This window comes from Dufourea novaeangliae, unplaced genomic scaffold, assembly GCF_001272555.1.
Source record: "Dufourea novaeangliae isolate 0120121106 unplaced genomic scaffold, ASM127255v1 scaffold248, whole genome shotgun sequence".
In the NCBI taxonomy this organism is placed as follows: Eukaryota; Metazoa; Arthropoda; class Insecta; order Hymenoptera; family Halictidae; genus Dufourea; species Dufourea novaeangliae.
The window spans coordinates 721,584-748,183 of NW_015374156.1; the positions used below are offsets into that span (position 1 = coordinate 721,584).

A 26,600-nucleotide genomic window follows, 5' to 3' on the forward strand; every position below is an offset into this window, starting at 1 on the left:
GGTTGTCGAATGCCTGCAACAAACAATGGGTTAATAACAAGAGAAAGGACGAGTATGAGACGCACGCCCATCCTCCGCGACGGCTCACGAGAAAGTGAGGAAGCTAACGCCGTTATGTATTGGGCGTACGCAGGTTTGTTCGTGTTGAATTGTTTTTGCCGGCTTGAACGACCTTCCTTGAACGACCCAAACACCGGATGGTACAGCCAGGTACGGCTATGGTACACGGCGTACATGGCTAGGTCAATAAACTGTGTGGCGCAACGTCACTAGTGCGTTGGACCGACGGAGAGCACCGATACCGCGGCACGCTCTACCGTACTCTCTCGCTCGCACACCACCCCTCATAGACCACTGAAATTCCTCAGCCCGCGTCAACACCGACGGAGAGCACCGATACTGCGGCTCGCTCTATCGCTGTCGCTCTCTCCCTTTCGCCCGCTCCGACCATCTTCGACCTCGTTCGGTACGCGTCGACACCGACGGAGAGCACCAATACCGCAACTCGCTCTACCGCTCTCGTTTATTTATGATGTTCATATTCTCCAAATAAATATCATTTTCAACTAATTTGTTTAAGCGACATGTTCCTTTTAAAGATTTAGCTCTCCAGTATAAATCACTAAGATCGTTATTTATTATTCATTTCATATTGTTAAATACGATTTTTCTCACAGAATACCGATTTATATTACAGTATCACAAAATAATTGCAAATATGAAACTTCTTTACCTCTTCTTGAACATTCTAATTTCATAGCCCTAAACTGGGTACCGTGTGATATTTGATGGCCTGAAAAACAATGTTCCGATGCAGTGTTTCGATTTATATTCGAAACTAATCTGACCAGTTACTGCATTCTTTGACACTAATTTTCAAGAAAATAAAACTTCTGTATTTCACTTAATTTGAGAGACACGTAGTTGAATATTAACATACGTTCATTATTAAATTACTCGGAATAAATAAAATTTTTGTAAGTAAATAACGTGTAAGTAAATTCATATGTAAAAATTTACCAATTGTCAGAAAGTAATTGTTCGTGCGTATTCAGGTTCTTACAATAGGCAGTAAAACTATTCATACTCCCATATAAATTATAAATATGTAAATGTTAATAAAAGCGGTGTATATATTCTCCCACGTGTAGATTTGATAAACTATTTATGAAACTACATCTATTCTGAATTTATCTGTTACTAATATACAAATGTAAGGGAATATATGAAAACGAAGAAAACAAGAACATGTAAAATGTAACATTAATAAAATGTCCATTAACGATACATTTAGAATAAATTGTCTTGTAGTTAAGTGAAAAAATATATACTTTTCCGATTCATGGTTCATGACTGTCATATTTATCCCTTAATCTTAAACTGAAGCATCGGATATTTTTATTCCCGTCAAATCATATAGATACATGCAATATGAATGAAATATATAATACTTCATTTGTGCTAATAATACTCAGCATTCATGCTTTATCGGTAACGTCGGGTATTGACACTAAAATGGTAAAGGGGCTTCGGACGCCCCCGAAGCATGGGACAGAAAATTACATTGCATGTTAGGTTTATTCTTATATCACGTCAGTACTCGCGGATCACACGTAGTGGGTAACAGATGTTAACCAAACTAGACATTTGCCACTAAAATATGTCACGAATTATTACCTTTTCACATAATACCTTAATACTTTCTTACGCAGAATGTTTGGGACAATCGATTTATGTAATAAAAGTATTTTATTCCATAATATTTCAATATCGTTAATAAAAATAACATAATTATCTTTGAAAACTTTGAAGATACTCCGCCTACGAAAAACTTGTTACTGCTAAGTAATAGCCCTCTTCATACTGAACAACTTCTGTGAATAAACTTTTCTGATATCTCTAAAAATAACGGAGATAATTAGAGATAATGTAGCTGCGTCGCATGACTGAACGGCCGAGTTGTGGGAAAAGCGCTTCGGTAACTGGTGTCCGATTCCTGCACGGTACCTGGAATTCAATTCCTCTACAGATCCGACTAGTGCGGGGAACGAATGTCTACTGTATTTTTCGGTGGAAAATTAGAGAGTCTATGCGGTGGCGGCACCTGGCGGCGATATCCACAACTAAATGAAAAAAATCCAGAGTTAGTTCCACTTTCCGCCATCTGGTGGCTACTATAATTTTACAGATTTCTTGATTTTCCAGTTTCCTCACTCTTTTTGAAATACAAATTCTGCGCGAAATTTACCTTTACATTTATTTTAAATGTGATTTTAACAAAATTTAATATTTATTATTTATTTCCTTATAGAAAATATGGGATAAGCGTAATGATAGGCTTAATAAACAACGCTTTATTTTTTCAATTTTCGGAGTAAAGTGAAGTGTTCTTCGTGGAATTCCAGAATTTTGTTTTAGTACGTAAGTTTATATTATTTAATTGCGTTTGTTTTTGAAAAGTTGGTTTTTAAATAATGGAAAATTTGAAATTGGACATACGTGCAATCATCACATTTTGAACAAAGCTTAGTTAGAAAACGGCTGACTACTTTATAACTCCGATCTGGATCATTCAGACTTCTTCCCCTTTCCTGGGTCGAAAAGAACAATTCAATGTAATTCACTTGGAATCACTTAAAGCTGTGAAACAAGCTCTTATAAATTGATTCAGTTCAAAGAATGCTTCCTTCTACAGGCAAGGTTTAGAGAGGTGGAAATATAGGATGACGAATTGCATTGATAATGAAGAATCATATGTCGAAAAATAAATATCCACTGATTCATGATTTGTTTTATTAAAATTTTCCACAAACTTTTTGATATCCCCACATATGTATAATGCTCCATTTGTGATAATAATACTCAGAATTCAGTTTTTATCGGCATTTAGAACCCACGAAACATGTGACAAAAATTACATTAGCTGTTAGGTGTATTCTATATCTCCTCTGTGGTGGGTGTACATTTCATTACTTTTCTTTAAGTAATAATGAATTACTAAGTTTTATAATTCACTTGTTATTCCTTGTAAAACACAATGAAAATACATTGTGGTACTTCTTAATTTTTGTTATATTAACTATGTAGTGTAATGAAAGCATTTCTTCACTTAACACGCACTGAGAAACTAGTTAATATGAGTCGTATTCAAACACTTGGTTCCTTATTCGCGTAAGTAAACGACTGACAAATTGTTGGAACATTTAAAAGGGGATGATAATGGTAACACTATCTTAAATTAACTCTTTAAGTATTGTCCATTAATCGTACATTGATTAGTCGTCTGGCGAAATAAAAAGAAGTAATTGTTTTTAGGTGTTGGTTTTCAGAAATGTGTTTATTAAAATTTCATTTTCTTCATTTTAAGAAATTCGATCAACCATTAAACTTATACATATTGTTTCTTACTGACTTCATACGTACAAGTGGACCGTAAGTATTTCTGTATTATTTACAGAAGTAATTTAGACACAGGTCTTTGTATAAAATTACATCGCATTGATTATTGGAAGTACACAGACGTTAAAACAACAGCGAGGGCGTAACAATTGTGTGTTAACTTTTATTTTATAGTTTCAATATCTTCAGTCTCACATGCTAAATGAAATTTAAGTAATCTTTAACACAAATAATCGTATAAATATTGTCCATTTTTTTTTTTGTATTTTCTTCTATAACAGCTTAGTAAGATGATTCTTCGTGAATGCGTTTCAGAATATAGACACTTAAAAATTTTCGGTACTTTCCATGTTTATCAATATGCTTCAATCGATTGTTACACAGATCTGTATGTCGGTAAATTGTTTTCCTTAAGTCAATATCTGTTAAATACTTCCTAGGAAGAATGATGGTCAGGCTAATTAGGAAATTCCTCTTGGACTGTTACAAAGGACCATGTTTACTCTTAGAAGTCATATTGTAGTAACACACAGCGATTTCTATCTATCTATAGAAAGTTTTCTCTTGATTATCCTCTAACTGTCTTAAAAATTGATTTCAAAATAGATAATATTAAAAGAGCCGACGAGACAGTTGCATACCGAAGATTCTGGTAAGGATGTCATGAGTACTTTGAAGTACGCTCAAATAGGAAATTCTAAACCTAGGTCGATGAATGTGTTTTTCACTATCTATGTCTTACTAGGCGAAGCAGACATACAACATGTAGTTTACGTGATGAATCCAAGATGTTATTCTGATATAAAGGTTCTGAAATGGTGGTACAACCCAAAAGAATGTGGTTCTACATGTGAAAATAAGTAAAAAATGTAGAATAACATTTTTTCGTACGATGCTTGTTTCCAAAATAATCAATTTTTAAAGTTCATCTAATGCGTTTGTATTCAGTGACAATAAGTAGAAACAGAATGCAATGAATAGACCCGCCAGCCAAGTCCTATTCAATTGCACGCGTATTCAGGAGATTTTCAAATCCGATTATTTTCCAAAAACGATGCATTGTATGAAAAAAACTTCTTCAACATTTTCGGCTAATTTTTGCATATAGAATTACATCCTGTCGGGTTGTATTTTCTGTATACAAGATCTGGGATTTTCATCACATTCAAATATGTTGTACTTTATGTAAAATTAGGGGAGTTTTATGTCCTGTTTAGCTGGTATCGGAATTCTTTAAAAAGTACAGAGCCTCAAAGTTCGGTATATTTTATTTATGTTTACGAAAACTGTCGTCACGAATAAACTTTTATTTTTGCAACTATTAAACGTTCAGTTCGATAACTGAACTTTTAATTTTTTTATGATCGTAAATGATTGTTCTTCCTAACGGAATACTTTATCCATTGATAAAGTCCTTTTTGAAATCGCTATACGCTTCTAGATCCATCATGAATTCTAAGAGTTAATATGATCTGAATTCGGCCCTTCGTGGACGTCTTTTATTGTTAACAAAGATCCACCGATAAATGATGTCTTTAGAACAAAATGTATTTAACATTACAAACATGGGAGGCTTCCTTCAAGCATCTGTATATAGTTAAAATTTTCGGATGCCATATTCAAAATTATAATACAGACTTCTCTATTCTTTTTCCCTCTTAATTCGATAGGCTTTTGGTTAAACGACTAGAAGTGCTACGGAGACAATTTATTTACACGTATAATGTCTACTATGTTCATCTTGTTTGTTCGAAGTAACCAGGTATGATGTGATCCTATACTCGCCTCGCGTGGCGTTTCACATTCGATCGCTTAGTGATGCAAATCGATTAACAATCAGACGATAACGTAAACATTTATTTTATTTTTTTTCCGTGACATTGTTGGATGTACAAAAAGATATACTTCATTCGAGGGGAAAAAAAACAAACGAACTTCACTTCCTTGTAGACTAGTCTCACAATCAGTTACAAACACGGTTAGTCGAGTAGCGTGCAAGTAGCGGGTAGTAGGTTACAAATTAGGCCTAATTTAATTAGACGTGAACTTTGGTGCACACGGGTTCGCCTTCTAACCGCTCAGGTATGTTTTCGGTTATCTTTGGTACCATGATTCACAGAATTGTGACAAGAAAATAAATATGCTTCGATCGAACATTAATCCTTCGGTTGTTCCGTTAAATTAGTTCAGATATAATGAAACGATAATACCTGAACGAGTTCGAAGGATAAATAAATTAATTACTTATACTTAACGGTCCTATTAATATAAGGACCTGTTAAATGCTCCCGAATTCGCGATAAGAGACGAGCGTTTAATGAATCTCTGGCGAGTTCTCTCAGTGATTGCCCTAATGCAAATTTTTACTAGATTTTTCTTTTTTTATAAATTAACTCGAACAACGCTTCGATCGGATCAATTCGAGATACAATACGCATTATTATATCAAATTAATCCAACTCAGATCATATTTCCAGTAGTTAACATTCCGTTTATCTATATTAACGTTAAGGTCAATGGAAACGACAGGATATAACATGCGAGCATTTAACGGGTCCTGACTATGTAACGTTCCATGCACGTCGAAATTGGCCTCAATTTCGAACAACATTCTTCACTCGACCATTTTTCCTGGTGTTACGGAAAAATATCACATTCGTTTCGCGTTGCGGAAACGTGATGCGAGTCGTTTCGCAATTTTTACCGTAGAATCTGTACAATTCGCTCATCCGAGGATGTTGCCGCGTTCCATCATTCCTAAACACTCTGCATAGTCGCGCGAGTTCGTTCGCGTTTCGATACAGCATATTGTCGCAGCTATTTACACATATTAAAATAATTACACATTCAAGTTACGTATAGTCAATATATATAATATGTATTCTGTCTCCCCTCTCCCCTTTTATATTTATGTACATTATATATCTTATCCGCTGTGTGTATCGTGTATCCGTAAAGGTTCCGTACGCACTGTATCCGTTTAAACAATATATTATGAATCCGACGTAACACGAAGAGTAACAAACACAGTCTACAATATGACTCGGAACTGTAATATACGATCAAATATCTTGAACATTATTTACACGCCATGCCTCGATTAATCTGTCTCTATGTATTTACCGTCTCTCGTAACCGTCCTTGTTCAACAGACGCTTATTCGAATTATCTTTGGTTTCCAATCACGCCGATAATACCTCTAACACGTTTCATTAGACAAGTACAAATAACACCCTAAACAGCGCGTACAATGTATGCGTACAGAGTTATAAACAGGACTTTCACGCGCGAATGATGAACACGAATGTCGGTCGAATAACCTGGATCCCTTTGCTCCTTGAACACCTGACGCAACATATTTAACGCGGGGACACGGTGTCTGTCGATAAGTATCTTTTAATAGGCGTAGCAATGACGAACAGATCGGGATTGGTTGATCAATTAACATGCGTTCGCTAGTCGATTTTGGGGCTCCGTTCAAGCGGCGACCTGGAAGCAGACGTTTTAGGTTAGAATGACGCGACGGAGGTCTTTGTTGTGATTAGGCTGCGTATGCATTTGTCGTGTGTACAAAGGTGAAAAACAGAATAGAATGGCAACTCAGATGAAGTCAAATAACTCTTAACCTTTAATCTGTAAAGGACGGAAAGTCAATTTTTAGGCTCCAGTGGGATCGTTTATTTTTTATAGTGTAATACTATAACAAATATATAAATGTTCTAAATCGAAAATATACAAAATCATGAACAAACTTGCCCGTCCTCTAAAGGTCAACTGGTGACGTCGAAATCTTATTATACAACTAGTTTTTCTGTATTCTTGTAAAGGAAAACATGGGAATAGAGAAGCATTTAGTAAGTAACTATAGAATAAATATAAAATATTCTAAAAATATTCATGAAGTTCCTTAGACATCACCTCATTAGTTAAGCGTTAACTGAATTCTCGTTGCTCGACTATTCTACGATTTGAGTATTGCGTTATTCGAGCTTTCTGTTCTTTGAACATTGTATGTTTATGTGCATATAATTTAACCCCTATCGGACGTTGGCGCTTTATATATAACTTGCCACTGAGTCGGAGATAGAACGTTCCAATTTGTTCAGTCTTGTCACCTCCCACGTGACCGTACAATTTATACGGTAAAATCACAATGTCACGTTCGAGTTGACATACGACCGATAAGGGTTAATATAAGTGTATGGAACTGTTCAGGTGGCATCCCTGTCGTAAGATGGAAAGAAAACTTAGTAACTATAATGATTAAGTGTACCAATAAATAGTCCACTATTTCTTTTGTGAAACTTTATTTGTTTTCAAGTAATTGAAGTACCTATCTTTTCTGAACAATATTCATTATTTGTACCCACTATCTTCTGCCATGTTGAGTAGACAAAAGATTTGAAAGATATTGTGAATCTAAAATGTGTTGAAACCATATAGCAATTGTAGTCAATTATTTATTCGTATACTTCGTATAAATAATTGGTTACCAATTATCCCTCCCCGCCCCACATAAAAGTGTTTAGTGTCACATAAACCTATTTATTAACCCGAATTAAATAAGAGTAAATGATTGAAAAAAATAGATGATTAAGAAACACCATGCAATTTAACTGGAAGATGCTGCAAAGAATGTGCTAAATATCGCCGTATTATAATAATCAAAATGAGTTTTTTAAATAAAATTAATCCATAAATGGAGTCAATTGAAATTCTAAACAATTACATCGCTTACCTAGTAATTAACCCGTTAGTTCAACATGGTGACAAGTACCAGATGCAACGTCACTAAAAGGACATTAATTGACATTCGACCAGCGAAATTTCCTGCGAACATAACAGAAATTATGTGAAAAAATAATTTATATAAACCCAGTTGATGTTAAAATTTCTTTCAAACGTATTTCCAAGCTACTCCTGTAAGTGTTAAATTCTTGCGATTGTTAGAGTCCGTGCTTGGGTGTGTCATAAAATAACTATCATATACAATACTTGAAAATATAATTAAGTGTAAATAGAAAATCGTGTAACTAATAAGAAACTGCATGGAGGCTGTTTGGAACATTGCTTTGTATATTTCTTTATACAAAGACACTGTTTAGCTTCTGAACAAAGTTTACGTCTTATTTAAATTAATCATTTTCCAGAATGAATTTTTATATAACACCAGAAGAATTAAACTCTACCAAACCCGTGAAAATAGCGAATTTCGAATTTGTTTGTTGTACAAATACTGAAATCATAAAGAAGCTTTTGTCTAGATTTATGTCGATATTTAGATTTTAAGAACATATTTTATTTTATACTTTATTATATTATAGTATCTGTTACACAATTCAATTAACTTCTCCAAGAAAATTTTCCCCATCTTACACTATCAAAATGTTTTCGACTCCCTTTAGCAAGGCAGTTTTCATCTGCCTTCCCAAAGAAACTATTATAGTTCTGAATTACGTTTTTTTTTCCAAAGAAAACCTTCATTACAGTTTCTAAAGACATTCCCCTTCCTCCTTTATCATTAGGTCCGACTTCGATTCTTTTTACACAAAGAATTTTTCTTCGCCGCGATAAAGAAAATTGATGCCCCAGTTCCTCTTTCGATTTATATTGTAATCGATCCTTTTTTAAGAACCCGACTTGTACATAACTTCTTAAAAGAACACCGACCTGTTCTTTATTATTTAATACCATTTGCGCTTTTCCGAAAACCAATCTCTATTCATCCTCATAAGCTAAATTCATCGTTTGCTGTCCCCGGTCGTTAGTATCGCGATCAATATTAACATGCTTTCTGCGTGCGCTATTATTTCACCGATAATGCTAGGTAACTGTTAATCGATGCGTTACGGGGCCGATAAACATGTCGATGAGTTCCTCGAGGAAAATATTTTCCGCGGCCGGAAATGATGGTCGCGGATACAATTTTCCTTAACGTCGGGCCGTTAAGCTTTGATTACGATCCCGCCAAAAAGTTTACTAGATATATACGACGCCGTGACGTTATGATACTTTGTTCGTGACACCGCCGTTACGGTAAAGTCTGGGCCCCGCTAATGTAAACTGCATGTCCTTAAATTAGGGGAGTGCGTTCCCGCAAACCGGGCCGTTTCACTTTATCTCTTCTTCTCTCGCCCTCTGTCAGCAGAAGGAGTTTCCATTAGCAATAAGAATTAACTCCCCTGCCTTCCACGGCTAATTACTTTCTTATTTGCGAGCTTCCTTGTTTTACCTATCGTTTCTCCACTGCCCTGTCCCCTCCCACGGTTACCTTAGAAAACGTTTCCGTTGCGAAACTTTTTTCCGTAGCCTCCCGCCGCCGTTGGTCGAGTTAATCGTCCACAGAGAGAAGACTTATAGGACTGACACAAAATGGCAGATCGGCGGATCTAATCGCTGACTTTTCAAGGTATATTTCAAAAGATTTATGAAGGCCAATTTATGTAATGGCTACTGTAAGCTTTTAAAAAGTGTTTGAAGCAGTTGCATTAGTGGAAATTATTGTTTGACGATGTAAGTGGAAGATGTTGATTTAAAGTATTTAAGTCTCGGCAAATGGCATTAGCTGATGGGATAGGCTGATAACTATATTTTCCTGGAGAGTCTGTAGATAAATCTTCTGGAAACTTTGATTTTGTTTCGGATTATTTGTAGATACATTAAGCCGTAACGCAAAGTATTACGAACTTAACATGTAGTGATTATTCAGATGCTACGAAATAGACACTTTTAATAATTACTTATAACTATATGTGTTTAATTATAATTAGAACGCTTTACGGTATAAAAATCCGGTTGTTTTTAAATTGATTTAAGTTAATTTTCACCAGTGATATAACCAGGTAGGAGTGACTGTATGTAAAAAAATAAGTTGAACATATGAAATAATACATTTGAGACTTCATTTTCGAGAAAATTGACTAATGACAAACTAATCTGAAACACGCGAATTAGTCGTGGTAGTAAGTGAAAACGGAATGCAATGAACAGTCGAACTAACCAAGCCCTATTCGATTGCACGCACAGTCAGCAAATCTTCAAAGTCGACTTTCTCGAAAACGTAGTCCCAAATGAAAAGTTTTTATTATATTTTCGACTTATTTTTTCACCTACAATCACCTTCTATCCAATTGTACCTCCACTTATATGACACCCTGTAGTACACTCAAACAATATAGGTATAATAACAATATAGTATATTCCAAAATAGTTTTTCATTATTAGATTATACGCTGAACTTAAGTTTCTAATCATTGTTCTTATTGCACTTATAAGACAAAAAGTGTGAATTTCTGTGAAGTGATTCCTTTATAGATAGAAAATTAATAACCGGTTATGCATAATGTATTAGAAATTTTTTAAGTAGTATTTCCTTAAATCTTTATTTGATTCTAGTGAATATATCGGGGACAAAAGGAACGAAGGAATGTTTCCACTTGTTCACAAAAAGTATTCTAGATGTAAAACTACATCGTGTATTTAAAGTACTGATTTTTCACCGATTTGTTCTTACGTTATTGAAGAATAGTCATAAGTTTAATATAAATTGTTTTATCTTATCCATGTTATACACATATATAGTTTGTCAAAGGTATGCTGCATATATAAATGTTGCAAAACTGTTATAGAATATTTTTAGTGGTGAAATATTTAGGAATTAATAAATGCTTGGCAATTTCATTACAGTCATGTCATTACAGAGACACCATGGACGTGCAAATTGAATACCGTTGATTCTGTGTAGTTAGTGGATATATCCATATGATAATGATCCACCGACGTTGCTATCTGATGCAAACTAGGTCTAACTTCCATGGCTAATTAGTGTACATTGTCAGATGTATCGTCCAGTTGCGCCAACTTAATAACGAGTACAAATTTTAGCTTTCGAACTTATTTGTCCGCTACACATTTCATTCGCAAGTCTCCTGTATTCCTCGGAATGATACAGCAGATAGTTTCCAACAATGAGCACTCGGTTTTCGTAGTTTTAAAATGTTATCGACTACGTTGTTATCTACTTTCAAAGCAATTTTCAATTAATTTAAGTAGCGAATAATGGATTCTGTATTTTTTTTCAAACAGTTCTAAAATAAAATAAAAAAAGCACAATTACAACGAAATTAAATAGAACTTGGGATTACTAGAATTCACGAAGACTACAGCCACACTATTAACAGGCACCATTTTCGAATCCTTTTTCTAGTTCGAAAACTATTTAATGCACAATTTTAACATGAAGTTACAATTAAGTAAAAACGATCTTTTCAAACTCAATTATGTCGGAAACGAAGCAGGTTGCAACGCAATTTTGTTCCCTGCATATCACTCCCCCGAGAGAAAAGTGTCAGAAGTAAAAAATTTTCAATTTTCATTTTATTGCGTAAAATACTTTTTAATGCGGTGATCCACCATTCAGAAAAATGTCATAGGTTGAAGTTGCATGCTTCAAGTGAGATAACACTAGTGTCACTTTATTTAATGCATGATATGCTAATTGGATCCCTCCCCACTGCATTACAACAATCATTAATCCATCAACGCTGAGACACTTAAATCTTTATTTCAAATCTGTGAGATTGAATCTATGACATGAAATCTATTAAACAGACCTATTTTTTTCTTTTTTTATTTATTTTTGTAGGGAGTACTTGAATTTCTCAACTCAAAACGCGGAGATCTACTTCACGTCAGTGAAACTATGTATCTTTGCTGACAAAAGTTAGATATTAATCAGCACCAGAATTTGACACACTCTTAGAATGAGTGTTGCACCGGTGCAATATAGGGCGTCAAAGAGTTAAAGGTTCCACCAATATTAAAGCAGTTTTATCAAAATTTGGTGTCATACATATAATATCAAGCTCTAGATATAAGTAAATAATCTACAAATTAGACAAAAGTTAGAACAATCTTAGTTCTCATGTACAATAATTACATCCTTGTAGCAAAAAAACTAAATCAAACGTTATTCATTCTGCAAATACTGATTCATACTTTAAGGTATACCTATTAATTAGGAGGTACGATACTATAGATATACAGGGCGCTCAAAATAAAAGATCCAAAACATTAAGTGCTTATAGTACTCACCGAGTGAAGTAAAAAATGTCTAATCAACGTAGGTCCTACAAACAATTCTTTCCATGAAAAATATAGGAGAATATTATCACACTTCCTCTTATTTTAATACAAAATTCACATCTGCTGATCATAGATCAATGTACGTTTTCAAATGTTCCTTCCGTATCTCATATTGTCTTGAATCAATGTACTTCTAAACAAATTCTTCTCTTTACATTCAATATATGCAAAATGACTCACTTACGACATCGAACGTTCGTCAATATAAAAGTAGATTTTACATCGAAAGGATCTATTTTAAGATCTATATTGATTAGACACTTTTCCCTCCACTCGGTGAGTATTATTAGCCTCTAAGGTCATCGATCCTTTTCTTTGAACATCCTGTAAACAAGTTATGATTATATAACAAAAAATAAGTCGAAAAAATGAATAAACTTTTCTTTGAGCTTTCGTTTTCGAAGAAGTTAGGTTTGAACATTCATCTAAAACGCGTGTACGCGCACTGGCAATAAGTAGAAAGGGCCTGCAATGAACAGACGCGTTAGCCAAGCGCTACTCCACTGCCTCTGTATCCAACAAATTCTCAGGTTCAATTATTTCTAAAAAGAAGCATCATCCAAAAAATATTTTCTTATTGAATCACGTCCTGCCCAATTGAGACACCGGACCTAACCCGACCGGAGACACCCCATATATGAAATGGTGTGTAATGAATTTTCTTTTTCGCTCTTCTGAAAAATTACATGTTTACGACTAGTGACACTTTTCTTGCGGGGGTACGGTATGTATACGATCATGACGTGAAGAAAAATCTATAATACGTTCATAGTGCAAAAAAAGGGTGGCGAAAGAGCCAGAAGTCCAAATAACAATGGAAAGCGTTCTCTATTCGACTCAAACGCGGCGTAAAGTTACTTAACTGGTTCTTTCTCGGTTCGAAGGCGTCTCGGTACGCTTCCCGAGGATCCATCGATTCAGACGGTGGGTTCGAATTCCGTGATCCCTTGACAATAAAAGTTCCCGAAGAATTTCCCGCTCTCGATCCCTCTCACCCCTTTTTTTTCGCCGGGCGCGTCGCTGAGTATTACAGATTTTCGCGGTGCTAGGAAAGTTACACGCGCCGGTGTTCCTTTTGATGCGCGTTCGGGAAGTTTAACGCATTCCCGACGATATGGATCGGCGAAGCGGCTGATAGCGTATCGCCCAGGAAATTCGAGCAAGAGTGTGTAAGAGGAGAAGGTATTAACGCAACCTCAACTTCGGCTATACATTAGCGTGGCGCAGTAATGCCAGTTGATAAGCTTCAAGAGGAGACGCCGCCGTCTCCCCATTCGTTCCCCTTCAACTATATAGAACTTATGCTTGCTGCCGCTAGTTTATTAACCTCCGACGATGCTCGATTTACTTTAAAGAGAACGGATTAATCTCTCTCCCTCTTTCTCTCTCTCTCTCTCTCTATCTGTTACTCTTCCTCCGTTTTTCGTAATGAACGAGTGGACGTGAACGCGATCATGATAATTACTTCTGTTTCCGATAAATATCTCAATAAGGTTTTGCAATAACGGGTAATGAATTGTTATTTCAATAAAATATTAGCTTTGGGTGTGTACATTCTGCAAATATAATATACTCGATATTACTCGCGAATAACCGATATTTTTACTGTTAATATTTGCTTCGGTAAATTTTCACTACCTTAATAAAGGAAGTTGATTATTCGTGAATTGTAAATGTTTCTTTATTTAATAACGGTTTTTTGAAACTGTACTTTACTGATAATTAACGATGCATTATTTTTTATTGGAATAGTCATCGTGATTCTATTCTTTGTTGTTAGAGTCAAGTAATAAATAAATGTTCCATGATCAATTCAGTCAATTGATTGATTAATATTTCTGTTTTTAAATTTGGTTATTATTCGCTGTAATGAAATTCAAATGTTAAGTTGATATTTACCGCTATAATAAAAGTATATTTGCAGGATAACAGACGTCTCAGTCGAATACTTGTTTTTACTGGATGTTACCGTCATTTATCGTGTATTTCACTCGTTCTCTTTTTCATTATATTACATAGAAGGGTAGCTGCCCCCGGGTCGATGCTGTACCGTTTAAGAAACGACGAAAGAAGTCAGTGATTACACAAAAACTTGCTGACTTCTTTTTCTCGGAGCAACGTGAAAGGAAATAAGACTTCTGAAGAGGAAATGAGGAATGCAACATGGGCAATATTGCATCATGAAAAATCGATTGGCGAAGTGGATTTCAGGTGATTCGTTTATAATATCGACCAAAGAACTTGAATATTCGTCTGAAGTGCTTCGTTGAAAATAGATTGCTACGTCTTCACGAATGATACGAATTTATTTAGAAAGTAAAAAAGGAGACATGACATAACAAAAAAAAGTGGGATACCTGTCGAGTCACTTAAATCTAATACGAAACTTCTTTTCTAATAAATGTACTTCTAGTATTATAAAATTACTATTTCCAATTGCATTTCAGTACTTTATATTATCTTATTTATCACACTAGTGTATATTATTGATACCGAGATGCATTGCTGGGAAAAAGTCTAAACAGGGTTTTACATTTTCTGTATTATAATTAACATTTTTAGTACTAATTACTGAATTTCTTAATTTTCAACTTATGATTGCCATTATTTATAGCAACATGAGTTTATTTATTTAATAAACTCAGGTAACACTTTAAATTTTTAGCTAAAAGAGTACGTATTTATTGAAACAGACCTTTCATCGTGGTAATGTTAGTTTGTTGTTTGAGTAACGGTTTTCAACGAGTTTCAATTTCGTTACCTTACGATTGTTAATCATGGGATCACGAAGCTTGTAACTCGTTGGCAAGAGTGTATGTCGGTTGAAATGGATTTTGTTCCGATGAAGAGTATCCTTTTGAAGATAAATTGTAATCGTTCAAACTTTGCAGTTCAAAATCGGCATTTATTAGATGTACCAATAAGTAATCCACTATACTTGACGAAATTAGTCTTTACAAAGCTCCAGCTTCTATAGTGCCTCATTTGTATTTATAATGGTTTTTTAACATCCTACAACATTTTTACTAACAAGGGAAGGTTCCGAACCCGAAAATTCTGATTTTAATGAAACTTCGTATGAATGTGGAGCAGATTAAACCTTATGCTTGGAGCAATTCTTTTTCGTGTCCGTTTTTACTCTGAAGGGGTGAAATCAACCCTTAAAGTTTTCGCATTTTTTCGTTTTCTTAGTATAACTTTGTATCAGTACGAGGCAGAGCAAAACTGATAATACAAAAATCGTTTAGTCGTTTATGACCTATTACGCTCCCGAAAGAAAAATTTTTTACGATCGGTCATTTATGAACAAAATCAAATTTTTTTTATTTTATATATAAATTCTTAATCGTCAGAGACTAAGATAATCGTTGCATGCAACAAATGTGCATTTGTCAATGGTTTATTGAATTGTACATGCGAAGTTTCATTACAATCAGAATTGTTGTGTTCGGAACCTTCCCTTGCGAGTGAAAGGTTGGAAAGGTATTTTTAAAGTAAATCATATGGCCTTGCAATTTAAAAAAATGCTGGATTACTTACTGGTAGATACAGCAATTTTATTCGACGACCTAATATATGAGGTAGAAGCGACATATTAAATTATTTATTTCAAGTCTCCACAGGAACGACGGCAACCATGTGGCACCTTTATTCTATGATTGTTTGTATTTCATTTCCCAGGAAGTCGTTACCGTTTCTGTGGTGCTCGTTTGTTGCGTGTAGATTTCTACAAACATTAATCCTGATAGAATATTTATGAAGAAACGTAGTTTAATTGCTGGTCCTGTTGGAGGAGGCCTGCCCTGTTGATTTATTAACCGAGACTAGGATGCTCTGCGTTTCTTGCCGTATGACGCGCAAACTATTTTGCCAGCGCAACGGGTATGATTAGTATTTAAATATTTTAGTTGTCAGTGCAAAGCAGGAATAAAACGCTTTTCACGCTTATTAATGGTGCTCAGCAGGTTTGGAGTTCGGGAATATCGTTCGTGAACTTTGAGCAGATCGAATTGGTTGTCGATATTCACAGTAAAATAAGAAATAATCAAACTCAAAAGAACAACATAAGCTATAACTTAAAAAAAGAGTTTCTTCAACCATAAAAAATGCGTCTACTGCTCCGATTCCTCAAAGAGACAAAACTAGTTAACAAGTGTAATATACGTAACTGAACAGTGTTGTCGCCAATAATTTTGGTATTTGATGTGACGTAAAAGAATGAGAGAAAAAAATGAAACTCAATTTTATGAAATAAGCATAACTAATAAATAAAACTTCATCGAATATTTGACAATTTTCTGTACTTTCGTAGGCTGATCCAGCATGTAAAAGCTTGGTCCTCTTTGCTATGTATATGTAAGTACTGCTACACTATGGATTTTATGCACTTCTACAAATTATTAACGTACAAAATGCATTGAAAATAACTATTTTTGTTTTATTCGTAATTTAACGAAGTTCTTAATTTAATGATTTTCTGAGAGATAGTTTGTAGAATTGTAGTTTGCATAAATAGCCTAAAATTATTCGTCTATGTTTGTTGTTATTAATTTTTTTTTGTAGTTAAAAGGAAAACTAAAATTGCAAGTAATTGAAACAGTAATACAAATGACATTCCAGTCGAGCCGATAAAATACTTATTGGAGATGGCCGGAGTTAATATTCACATCATACACTACTAGACACTTTTTGTTTTATCTTCCACGTTGCACGTGAAAATTGGATCGAAAATAGACGACGGAGAAAAAGTCGGAGGTTGAATGCAAGCAGTGAAACCTAGAAAAGTATGTATAATTGCACCTATTATTTAAAAATTCTAACATTATCAGAACATCGAACAGCGTTGGTGCCTCAGTACAAGTGTTGAAAGTGCAATAAAGTGCAAAAAACACGATGCCAAAAGTAAGCTGCCTGAAATGTGGGACAAAGCGAACGATCTCCCGTACTGGTACGAAATTCAGGTGTACAATCATGGACAGCATTATATTAATAAAAATTACATAAAATGGCATAGAATTTTAATAAAGCTTCTTAATATTAATATCAATTTCTGCAGGTAATATTCTAATCAGACTCTCACGCAATAAACAATTAAAGTTTTCAAGTAATTTAATACACGTAAGAATTGCAAATCCTCACTGTGTAAACGAGACAAAAGATGACCTTCAATGATCTACCCATTATCTATAATCCATTTTCAATAGTATCTTCAAATAATCATTCATTTATCTTTAATTTTTTTTTAGTGAAGATCAGTTCATTTGTAACTATTCAAATATTGCAAAACATTTACGTAGAAAAGTGGTTTCAAGCGCAATTCTGACATTGAAACGAACTGACTCTGATAGGATGTGCAACTCAATACCATGCCTGATGCCTCAAACATCCTGTTTTCCTCGAAAAGCGTAACCCGTTCACCGTAAACACGTGAATTCTCCTCAGTCGCGGAGTCGTTCAACTCGAATCGTGGGTGGATGGGGTTGGGTGGAGGGAAAGACAGAAAGCCGTATCGCTCGCGGTGTGCTCTTTGTCAGCGAGTCCCTCGGATTCTTTTGCTAAGAAACGATGGCCCCAGGGTACTAAAGCGATTTTCAGGCGTTACGAGCAAATTCGAGGCGTGAAATGCTTTGGGAATTGGAATCCTCGCACGCAAGAAAGACAACACTATCGATCTTGTCAAAGTTTCCAAATCTCATGAACGATGGTGGCTTATGGTGGTGATGCCGTGAATAGACGAGGAGAAATTTACAAGCCTTACCACCACCATCGCCAGGCTCTGAGTTGTCTAGCGCTTGGTTCTCCATTACGTGCAGCAGCTTCGTAGTAGCAGTTGAAGTAGTAGTAGGCGTTCCTGCACAACAAACACCACATATCGCGTCCATCAAGTAGTAAGCATAGATATTTTCTACGGACTGGTTAACAGTGTTAAACAATTTCGGTTGAATCATTTCGTTCCGGGTGGTTAGAAACGGTGTCGGTGTTGGTACTGAAGGTGAAGACGATCACGCGTGGCGGACACTATTTCTTTTTTCAGATTTTAAATTTACAGTTTGTTTTGTGATAATGGAAAATCAGAGAGAAATACAGAAAAGGAATGTCATAGAAGTTAAAATATACCAAACATATGGAAAAAGAAATAGATATAAATAAGGAAGTAATGAAACATGAAGAATAGATAGAGTGATAATGTGTTCGGTTGAGGAAGCGATTTTTATAGACTGTTTATATGTAAATTATGGAATACGCGAATGATTATTTTATTGTTTCCTGATAACTACAATACTTTGCCACGAATTTATATTTATAAAGTATTTTTCCTTCAATTGAAATCGAATTAAACTTTCGCAAATACAGATTTATGCTAATAGACCCTCATTTCTATTCTATTGGATTGGCCAAATAGTTCGTGCGGTTTTTGGTGATGGTTGCCTTCTGACGCTCCGAAGCGCAACTAAATTTAGTTGAAATCTTGAAAGCACATAGTTATTTCATAGATAACATTTAAGGGTACATTTTAACCAAAAAGTTTGAAGATTGAACTTGCTTTTATAATTTCGGCAGAATTTTCAAGATGGACATCGAAAAGGAGCATTTTCGGCTTATTTTGGTGTTCTATATAAAAACAGGAAAAAACGCGGCGCGAACCTAAAAATAGTTAAGCAATGTGTACGGAGAGAATGCCATCAAAAGAATGCGTGCACCAGAAGTGGTTTATGAAATTTTGTTTCGGGGATTTTTCGTTTTAGGATGCACCACGCTCTGGTTGGACACAAAAGATTTACCACGACCTACTGTGAAAATTGCACAAATTCTGTAAGTATCGAAATGAAGCGTAGAAAACCGTTTGCATCAACTTGGCTATGTCAGCCGAATTAAAAACTGTACGAACTTTTTGACCAACAACTGAATCACTTACTGAATCACTTGTGAAAATTAATTAATTAAATGTTTGTATTTAAAACTTAATCAAATGTATTTAAAACATTGAATAAATGTTTGTTTCCATAAAAAGTATCGTCCCAATGTGTACATGTTTCTTTATACTAGCAATGATTCGATGTATAATACTGTAAAGTTATAAACTGTGTTAGAAGTAGGCTACGGATTTTATGCATCTATTGCAAACACGATTATTTAACACGTAGTGTTTTAAGCAGATTAAAAAGTTCATTAATTCCGATACGATTTTTATAGTATTTGAAACTTAATTTGTTGGCTGATTCTATTTGAACCCATTTTCTATGAATTACTTCATAAAAAATGTGTATTTGCATAAAATTCCGTAGTCTAAATTTGTATAATTTCGGAATGACGATGATGAAATAATGAAACCGACATCTACTTAAACTTTGGATCGTTAGTAACAAACAGAACAAATATATCGGTATAACATCAAATAAATCGGGAAATTCATGAGCATATTCAACGTGTGCGTGCATTGAGGATTTATTTGTTTCATCATAAATAATTCATATCACGTTTCACAAGCTCGTTAACTATAACACAAAAACGAAACGAACACACAAAATGCAAGACGGGACGGACCTATCTACTCAGAAATTCGATATTATATGCTGAATTCGTGACTTTTTTTAGACGAAATAATGGGAAAATAATTTGTGTGATTTTTTGTAAGATGTCCACGGGCTTTATGAAATATTTAAATTCGTCGTTGTTTTAACAGAACGCAAGATAAATATTTTTTACTGAAGTTTCTCCGACGAGATAATTAATCTCTGGTGGTTTGGCGAGACATTAAACGGGCGTTATATTATACTACATAACGCAACGAGAACTTCAGGAGTCCTTTAATTTTATTATACTAGTTCTGTGACAACCGAGAGAGATAATCTTGTAAAGGAATGAAGTCTTGAGCAGAAGTTACTCAGAGAGGAATGCGAGAGTCCAACCTCTGAGTAACTCTAACGAGTCAAAAAATAAATTTCTTAATTATAACGTTTTAATAAGAAGGCATTTGTTTTGAAAATGTTAATAATAATTAGTTCCCCTTGTCTGTTTATGTACACATTCATAAGAATTTAATCGTCAAGCATGAATGGAAAGAAGAAGATTTGCTATTTTTTATTTCAACTAATATTTTGCTGTTTATCACAGATTCATAACAGTGTGGCTTCTATGTTTCTGCTTTTATAGTAACTTTAGTTTGACATTAGATGTTTTTAATACAGGAACTACTAAAGTAGTCAAAATGGTACATTAGTATACACTCTAATCAATAAATTAATTTGCAAATTTGCGTTTATTTTACAGTGAGAAAGACGAGTTTCTCTATTATTTTATTAATTTCTTGGTAGTCTTTCTAGTATTTATTTAGTACGGTACTGCAAGTAATTATCATGTAGTTCATAAGTTACAATCAATAGAATCAACATTCATTGTTCTTTTGCTCACTAAATCATACTAAATGTGACTCACAAATTTTGATTTTGCTTCTTTTTTCACTGTATTAGTTTAATCATCCTTTATTAATACTTTTCTTCCATGTCTTGAGTGCAAGAACCAATAATTCACTATTCTTTAACAAAGTATGTATAATATTATATCACTTTGAATTAAAAAAAGAAGTCTATATATTTTGAATTAAAAGTACATTGCAATCATATTACGAAGAAAATAGTAAGTCGTATATCAGTACACCTAATAATATTGATTCAATGAATCAATGAAGAATCCACAATTTCTTAATACACACTGTATGTTTAAAAAGACTGGCGTAGTTAATTGCAGAATAGGGACGAATATTATTAGGTATACCAATAAATAATCCACTATTTATTGGAAATTCCGGAAAGTAAAAATTGTAAAATGCAGTAGAACTTCGCGTATCTAAAACTTCATTTATTATATGGAAATTTTAGCGAGTACCCGATCAACGAAACTCTTATCGAGCTCTTATTATCTGAACGACGCGACGCCCGAGCGTCACTCCAGTTATAGTTATGTGAATGTTTTTAGAATTCAAGAAACAAAACAGAATCATAAAAAGAGAAATGTGCTTACTGTTGAAGAAAAATTCCAATTACTAAAGGGATTAAGGAGTGGTGAGTCGGAAACTGTCCTATCCAAAGAATACATATAATAGTGCAAAGGCAACTATGTTATATAAAAAAGAACGAACCGGAAACAATGAAATATCAAGTGGAATCGGCGATAAATGGCATGAATAAAAATAAAAGAAATGTTTTTGTATTAATTTTGTACTAATGTTTGTATCTACTAAATAATTAATAAATTAATTAATTTCAAAACATGGTATTCAAAATTGGTATAAACAGAAAAAATGTGTACTTGTGTGAATGTGTGATTGATTCCACTTATTTGAACGTGAACTCCTATTATTTGAACGAACAGTTGTGGAGAATGGGGAGAATAGGTGGACTCCCATTATGTGAACGGTCCGATTATATCAACTCTCTGGCCTCCGAAGTATTCAGATACGTGGAGTTCTACTGTAGTAGGGATCATTAATAATACATAGAAACTTTAATAATATCTGTCCTCGCTTTTCAATACACCCTGCAATTTTCAAAAAAAGAAGGAAGGCAGGATCTTTTTTAAATTTAAAGTGTGTTATTAACGTATAAAAATAAGTACTGCATTACTTAATGATTCGCCTGATAATAAAATATCACGTGTCACTTATTTTCCTGATCTCAGTTACCAAATTTAAAAAACACCAACCTGTCTACTGATACACCCAATAAAAGCAGAACTCAATTTTAACCCTCTTAATAAATACCAAACCAAGTATTAGAAGTGTTTCAAGTAGTTTTTATTTCTAGCTTGATGTTGCAATACCATTAATACTGTCAATGAAACAGTTATATTCCTAGCCTACTATTTTAATATCATTAATACTGTCAATCAAACAGTCATATCATTAAAATGAATTATTTGCAAAAATACTAAGAACACTATCTCATAGAAGCCGAAAAAGAACATCTTACTATGAACCGTGCCTCCCAGGGACATTACGCCCGTTGATGTCACAAAACATATTTCCCCCGATACAGGGTTAAGAGTGCCCGTTCCTACAAATTTTCATGCAATACCAATTCAGCCGTAATTCGAAATTGGTTCGTAAGCCGGACTTTCCGTAGACCCGTTCCACTCGCCCGGCGCTTCTTCAGTGGTGCCCATCGATAATAACCCCGAAGCCAGGAAGTCACCGAAACGTATCCCCGATGCTCGTCACGCGCACGCTCGTCGAACAGACGGGCGCAAATTGGTAAACACTCCCGAGCCAGCGTGCGGGCTAACGAAGAGGATCCTTTCCCCCGAAGCGCGTCAAGACGACGACCATGGTGCAACACGTCGACCCCGGCCCCCGTTTTTCCGAATCCACGCGGGCCGCGGAAGATTTAGCCCGCGCAGGGGGGGGGGAAATTGGATGATAATAGGCGGGGCGTGCTGGCTGGAAGTACAAGCAATTTAACCCGTGTAATTTAGCCCTTTTCTTCGGAGCCACCGCAAGCTGCTGGCTGCAACCGGATGAGCCGGAGACCCGTCCCTCTCCCCGAGGCTCGGATGATAACGAGAGGGGTCGGTGAGAGAGGAGAAGAAGAAGGACGCGGCTGCAAGTTTCATCCGCAAAATACTCGGGGCCGTCTCTGAGAGTAAACGCGATGCACACGCCAAGACCTGTCGACGCCCACTACTTGACCCTTCGGCGTGAGCAGCACACGGCCTCTTAGGACTTTGCCCTTTGAACCCAAGGCTCCCGTCCGTGGAATGTCATCCTCGGTGGGGACCGAGACGTCGTCAGGATAATGGAACAAGTATAATAAACCGAAACGCCTTGATCTCGATTAAGATGATCCGACAAGGGGGTGGTGGGCTTGTCGTTGTCGCGAGGAGAATGACTTTCGATGAAGTGGAGATAAGGGCTTTTGTTTTCTTGTTCAGATGGAAAATTCTGAACAGCTTGCTGTGGTCGCGGGATATATATTTACTGATATCGGAAAAGGTTGTGGTATTTGTTTACTTACAACGAAACGATCTCAACTTCGGATCGCAGACATTGGTGAAACTTTCAGAACATGTGATGGTCTCCTCTCTCTTTATAAATTATCCTCCTTATGGTGGCAGATACTCGATAGTATTTGAGTTTTTTGCTGTTAAAATTCTCTCTACGACTTTCTCCGTGACGGCCACAGTTCAAGTACCTTTTGTTTGTAAATTATTTTGACATATTTGTATTCTGGTCGTCACGGTAGAAACCATGAACGTTGCCATGACGACACAACGCATCCGCGAATAATCGGGTAGCATATAATAAGTTGTATTGAAGTCACGCTGAAAGAGTCAAGAGCGAATAACTCATAACCTTTCGAGTATCTACCCGTATATGAAGGGGGTGATATTCAAAAAGAAAGAAATCCAATACATGTCATAAAAGAATTAATGAAATCGGTAATCCGATGTTGGAGGGTTCTATTTCTTGTTAGGTTACGAACTAACTGACTCCTTGGAAATCTGCGGAACTTTTTAGTGTAAATCAGGTAGCTAATTGTACTTTGGCGGCAATTTATAGACTGGAAAAATGTAAAAAGGAAGGTGCCGCCATAGTACAATAAGTTCTTTACTTTCTCTCTGGCTGTAGGTAATAATAATAATCGTAATACTAAGTCGTCTTTAATACACTTACTACATCTACATATGTCTATTAACTTCAAATGTATTGGGTGTAGCAATAAGTAATCTACTATTTCTTAAAGAAATCAGTACCCATTTCTGTAGAAGTCAAGAATCTACAGTGCTTAATTTATATTAGTAAGAATTTTCAGACGTTTTACGCAATTTTTCGTTAGTGAAAAATTGGGAAGACGTTTTTAATTTAAAATATATTTCCTCATAGTTCAAGTACATTAATACCAAACCTCGATGAGAACCTCATTACGTTGACTGCCAGAATTTTTTGCGTGTTGTCATTTATGCACTGCGTGGCATAACTATAAATCTCCCTACAATTTTTAATTTTTATGTAGTCTGATTAAAATAAAAACGAACTGTCTGAAATCGTGTTCGGAAATAATGTTTCCCCATAAAAGTATACTTTATATTTGATAGAAGCAAATGGTTCGTTTTTATTTTAAACACAATACATAAGGACTACAAATTTTAGGGTAGTACTATAGTTATGCTACGCAGTGTATTCTTCATTTGGATTATTGCGTTACTAAGAATTACATTTAGCAGTTTGTAAATCTTACTGTGTAAAATTTGTAGGTTATTTAATATAACATGATTCACATGGCAGTCAACATGTTAACGATACAACAATGATTACTTTCTACTGACGTCGTTTTTTTCCCTACTGCAAAGAAGCACCCATGAAGTGTAACTATATGTTTACTTCAATATGTCACCTTTTCTGGTAATTTAAAAAAAGCGGTCATAGAAAATTAGAAATTTTCAAATCACTGTGTTTTTCTTTAAACACTAAGCTACGTATGTATATTGTTAGTTGCATGATTTACCTCACTTCTGTACTATCTAAAATTAGAAAGACATATTTACGGTCTTATTGAAATAAAGATTAAACGCATTTACAAAATACAAGAGAAGATAATTTTCAGTTAAGAATTTCCCATTTATGTCAAATTATTCATTATTACGATGTTTACTGCTTCGTTGCCTATCATGTTCAATGGTACAATGAGATACACTGAAGTTCTTAAACTAATTTTCGGAAAATATTTTACACCAACGAGTTTATGTATCAAATACTAATTTGTCGATTATTTCATTTTTAACTAACTACATAAGGAAGCACACGCTATAAACTGATTCTAAGAAAGACATATTTGACAGCTGTCGGCTGAACTACGATTCTAATAACATATTATAACTATTTTCTAAAGGACACAATAATAACCTAAATCAATATTTACGCAATGGTCAGAATGTTTTCTGATCCAATAAATTCGATCAAATCACGATGAAATTGCGCACCGTACAATTTCGACAAACTGAAATCCGACGATTGTCGTACACGTCAGAGGCTTCACCGTCTCTTTTTATGTTTCGTTTCACTTTATTAAATGCCCTGAAAAGCTTTCATTCGGTCAAACGCCGAATATTTCCCGGACGGAAGTCAGTTTTATCGCGTTGCAATATTTCCCAAAAAAAAAATCAAAAGAAAAATACGTATATTGCTGGGGAAGCATGCACGCGCAGCAGACACTGACACACGAGCGGGCAAAAAGACTGGTTTATTTAACGGGTCGAAGGAAGATATCGCTTCGGGCTCGACGGTGACGCTAGGTGTCCTATGGATCACACACACACACACACACACACATATATAATGCAAGCACGAGGTGTACACGCATTAAAATCCCCAATTCGCTAACAGTCGATGCCGTTTAATTTGTTATTGACGTTCCTCTGTTTATACGTAACGCGGACAACATGTACACACGGGACAAGGGAAGCAATCTAATAGCCAGTCCGAAACAATGATATTTTAAGCACTTTCGAGATTAAAAGTCGGTGCACCGGTGTTATCGACATCGAATACCGTCACGTTCTTTGACAAAAAAAAAACGACGTTTACACGTTTGTTTTACTCTGGATATCGTATCTTTTTTCGGAGAGATATTTTTGTAGATATTTTTTGGATTTTTCGGGGGGACAATTAATAATGAACATTGCGATCGTGGTCAACGTACAGAGTTAGAAATTTTTGCGAGGCAAGTCTTCTACACATCGTGTAACTTTTTCAACGACATTTTGAACTACGGTGTATACATTTATAGAAAAGATGACGCCTCGAATTTAACCTTTTCGCTTTTAATACCGACCCGGAGCCGTTCAATACAAGGTTTAAAGAAATGACTAGACTGTGGAGTTTATACATTTATGGCATTCTAGATTGTCTAAAACAGAGTATGACAAAAAGGTCACCAAAGATTCATATTTTTGCAGTTTCATAGTGATCTGATAAAACTTTTAATAGAGAGGACAAATTTCTGTTTTATTTCAGTTTCTACAAATTAGTTCACGAAAATCTATATTTGCATAAATATCCAAAA

General features: G+C 35.1%; 1 protein-coding gene across 1 annotated transcript in view; it reads right to left on the reverse strand.

Annotated features, from left to right (window-relative positions):
- Positions 1–6,838: 6,838 nt before the first annotated feature.
- The window catches only part of LOC107191994, a 403,989-nt gene continuing 384,227 nt past the window's right edge, over positions 6,839–26,600 (reverse strand). The window contains exons 5-7 of the mRNA XM_015581162.1: positions 18,302–18,394; positions 8,138–8,229; positions 6,839–6,888 (exon numbers count right to left, since the gene is read on the reverse strand). Coding sequence (XP_015436648.1) covers positions 8,153–8,229; positions 18,302–18,394 — 170 coding nt within the window. The 3' untranslated portion in view covers positions 6,839–6,888; positions 8,138–8,152. The remainder of the gene's footprint in view (positions 6,889–8,137; positions 8,230–18,301; positions 18,395–26,600) is intronic.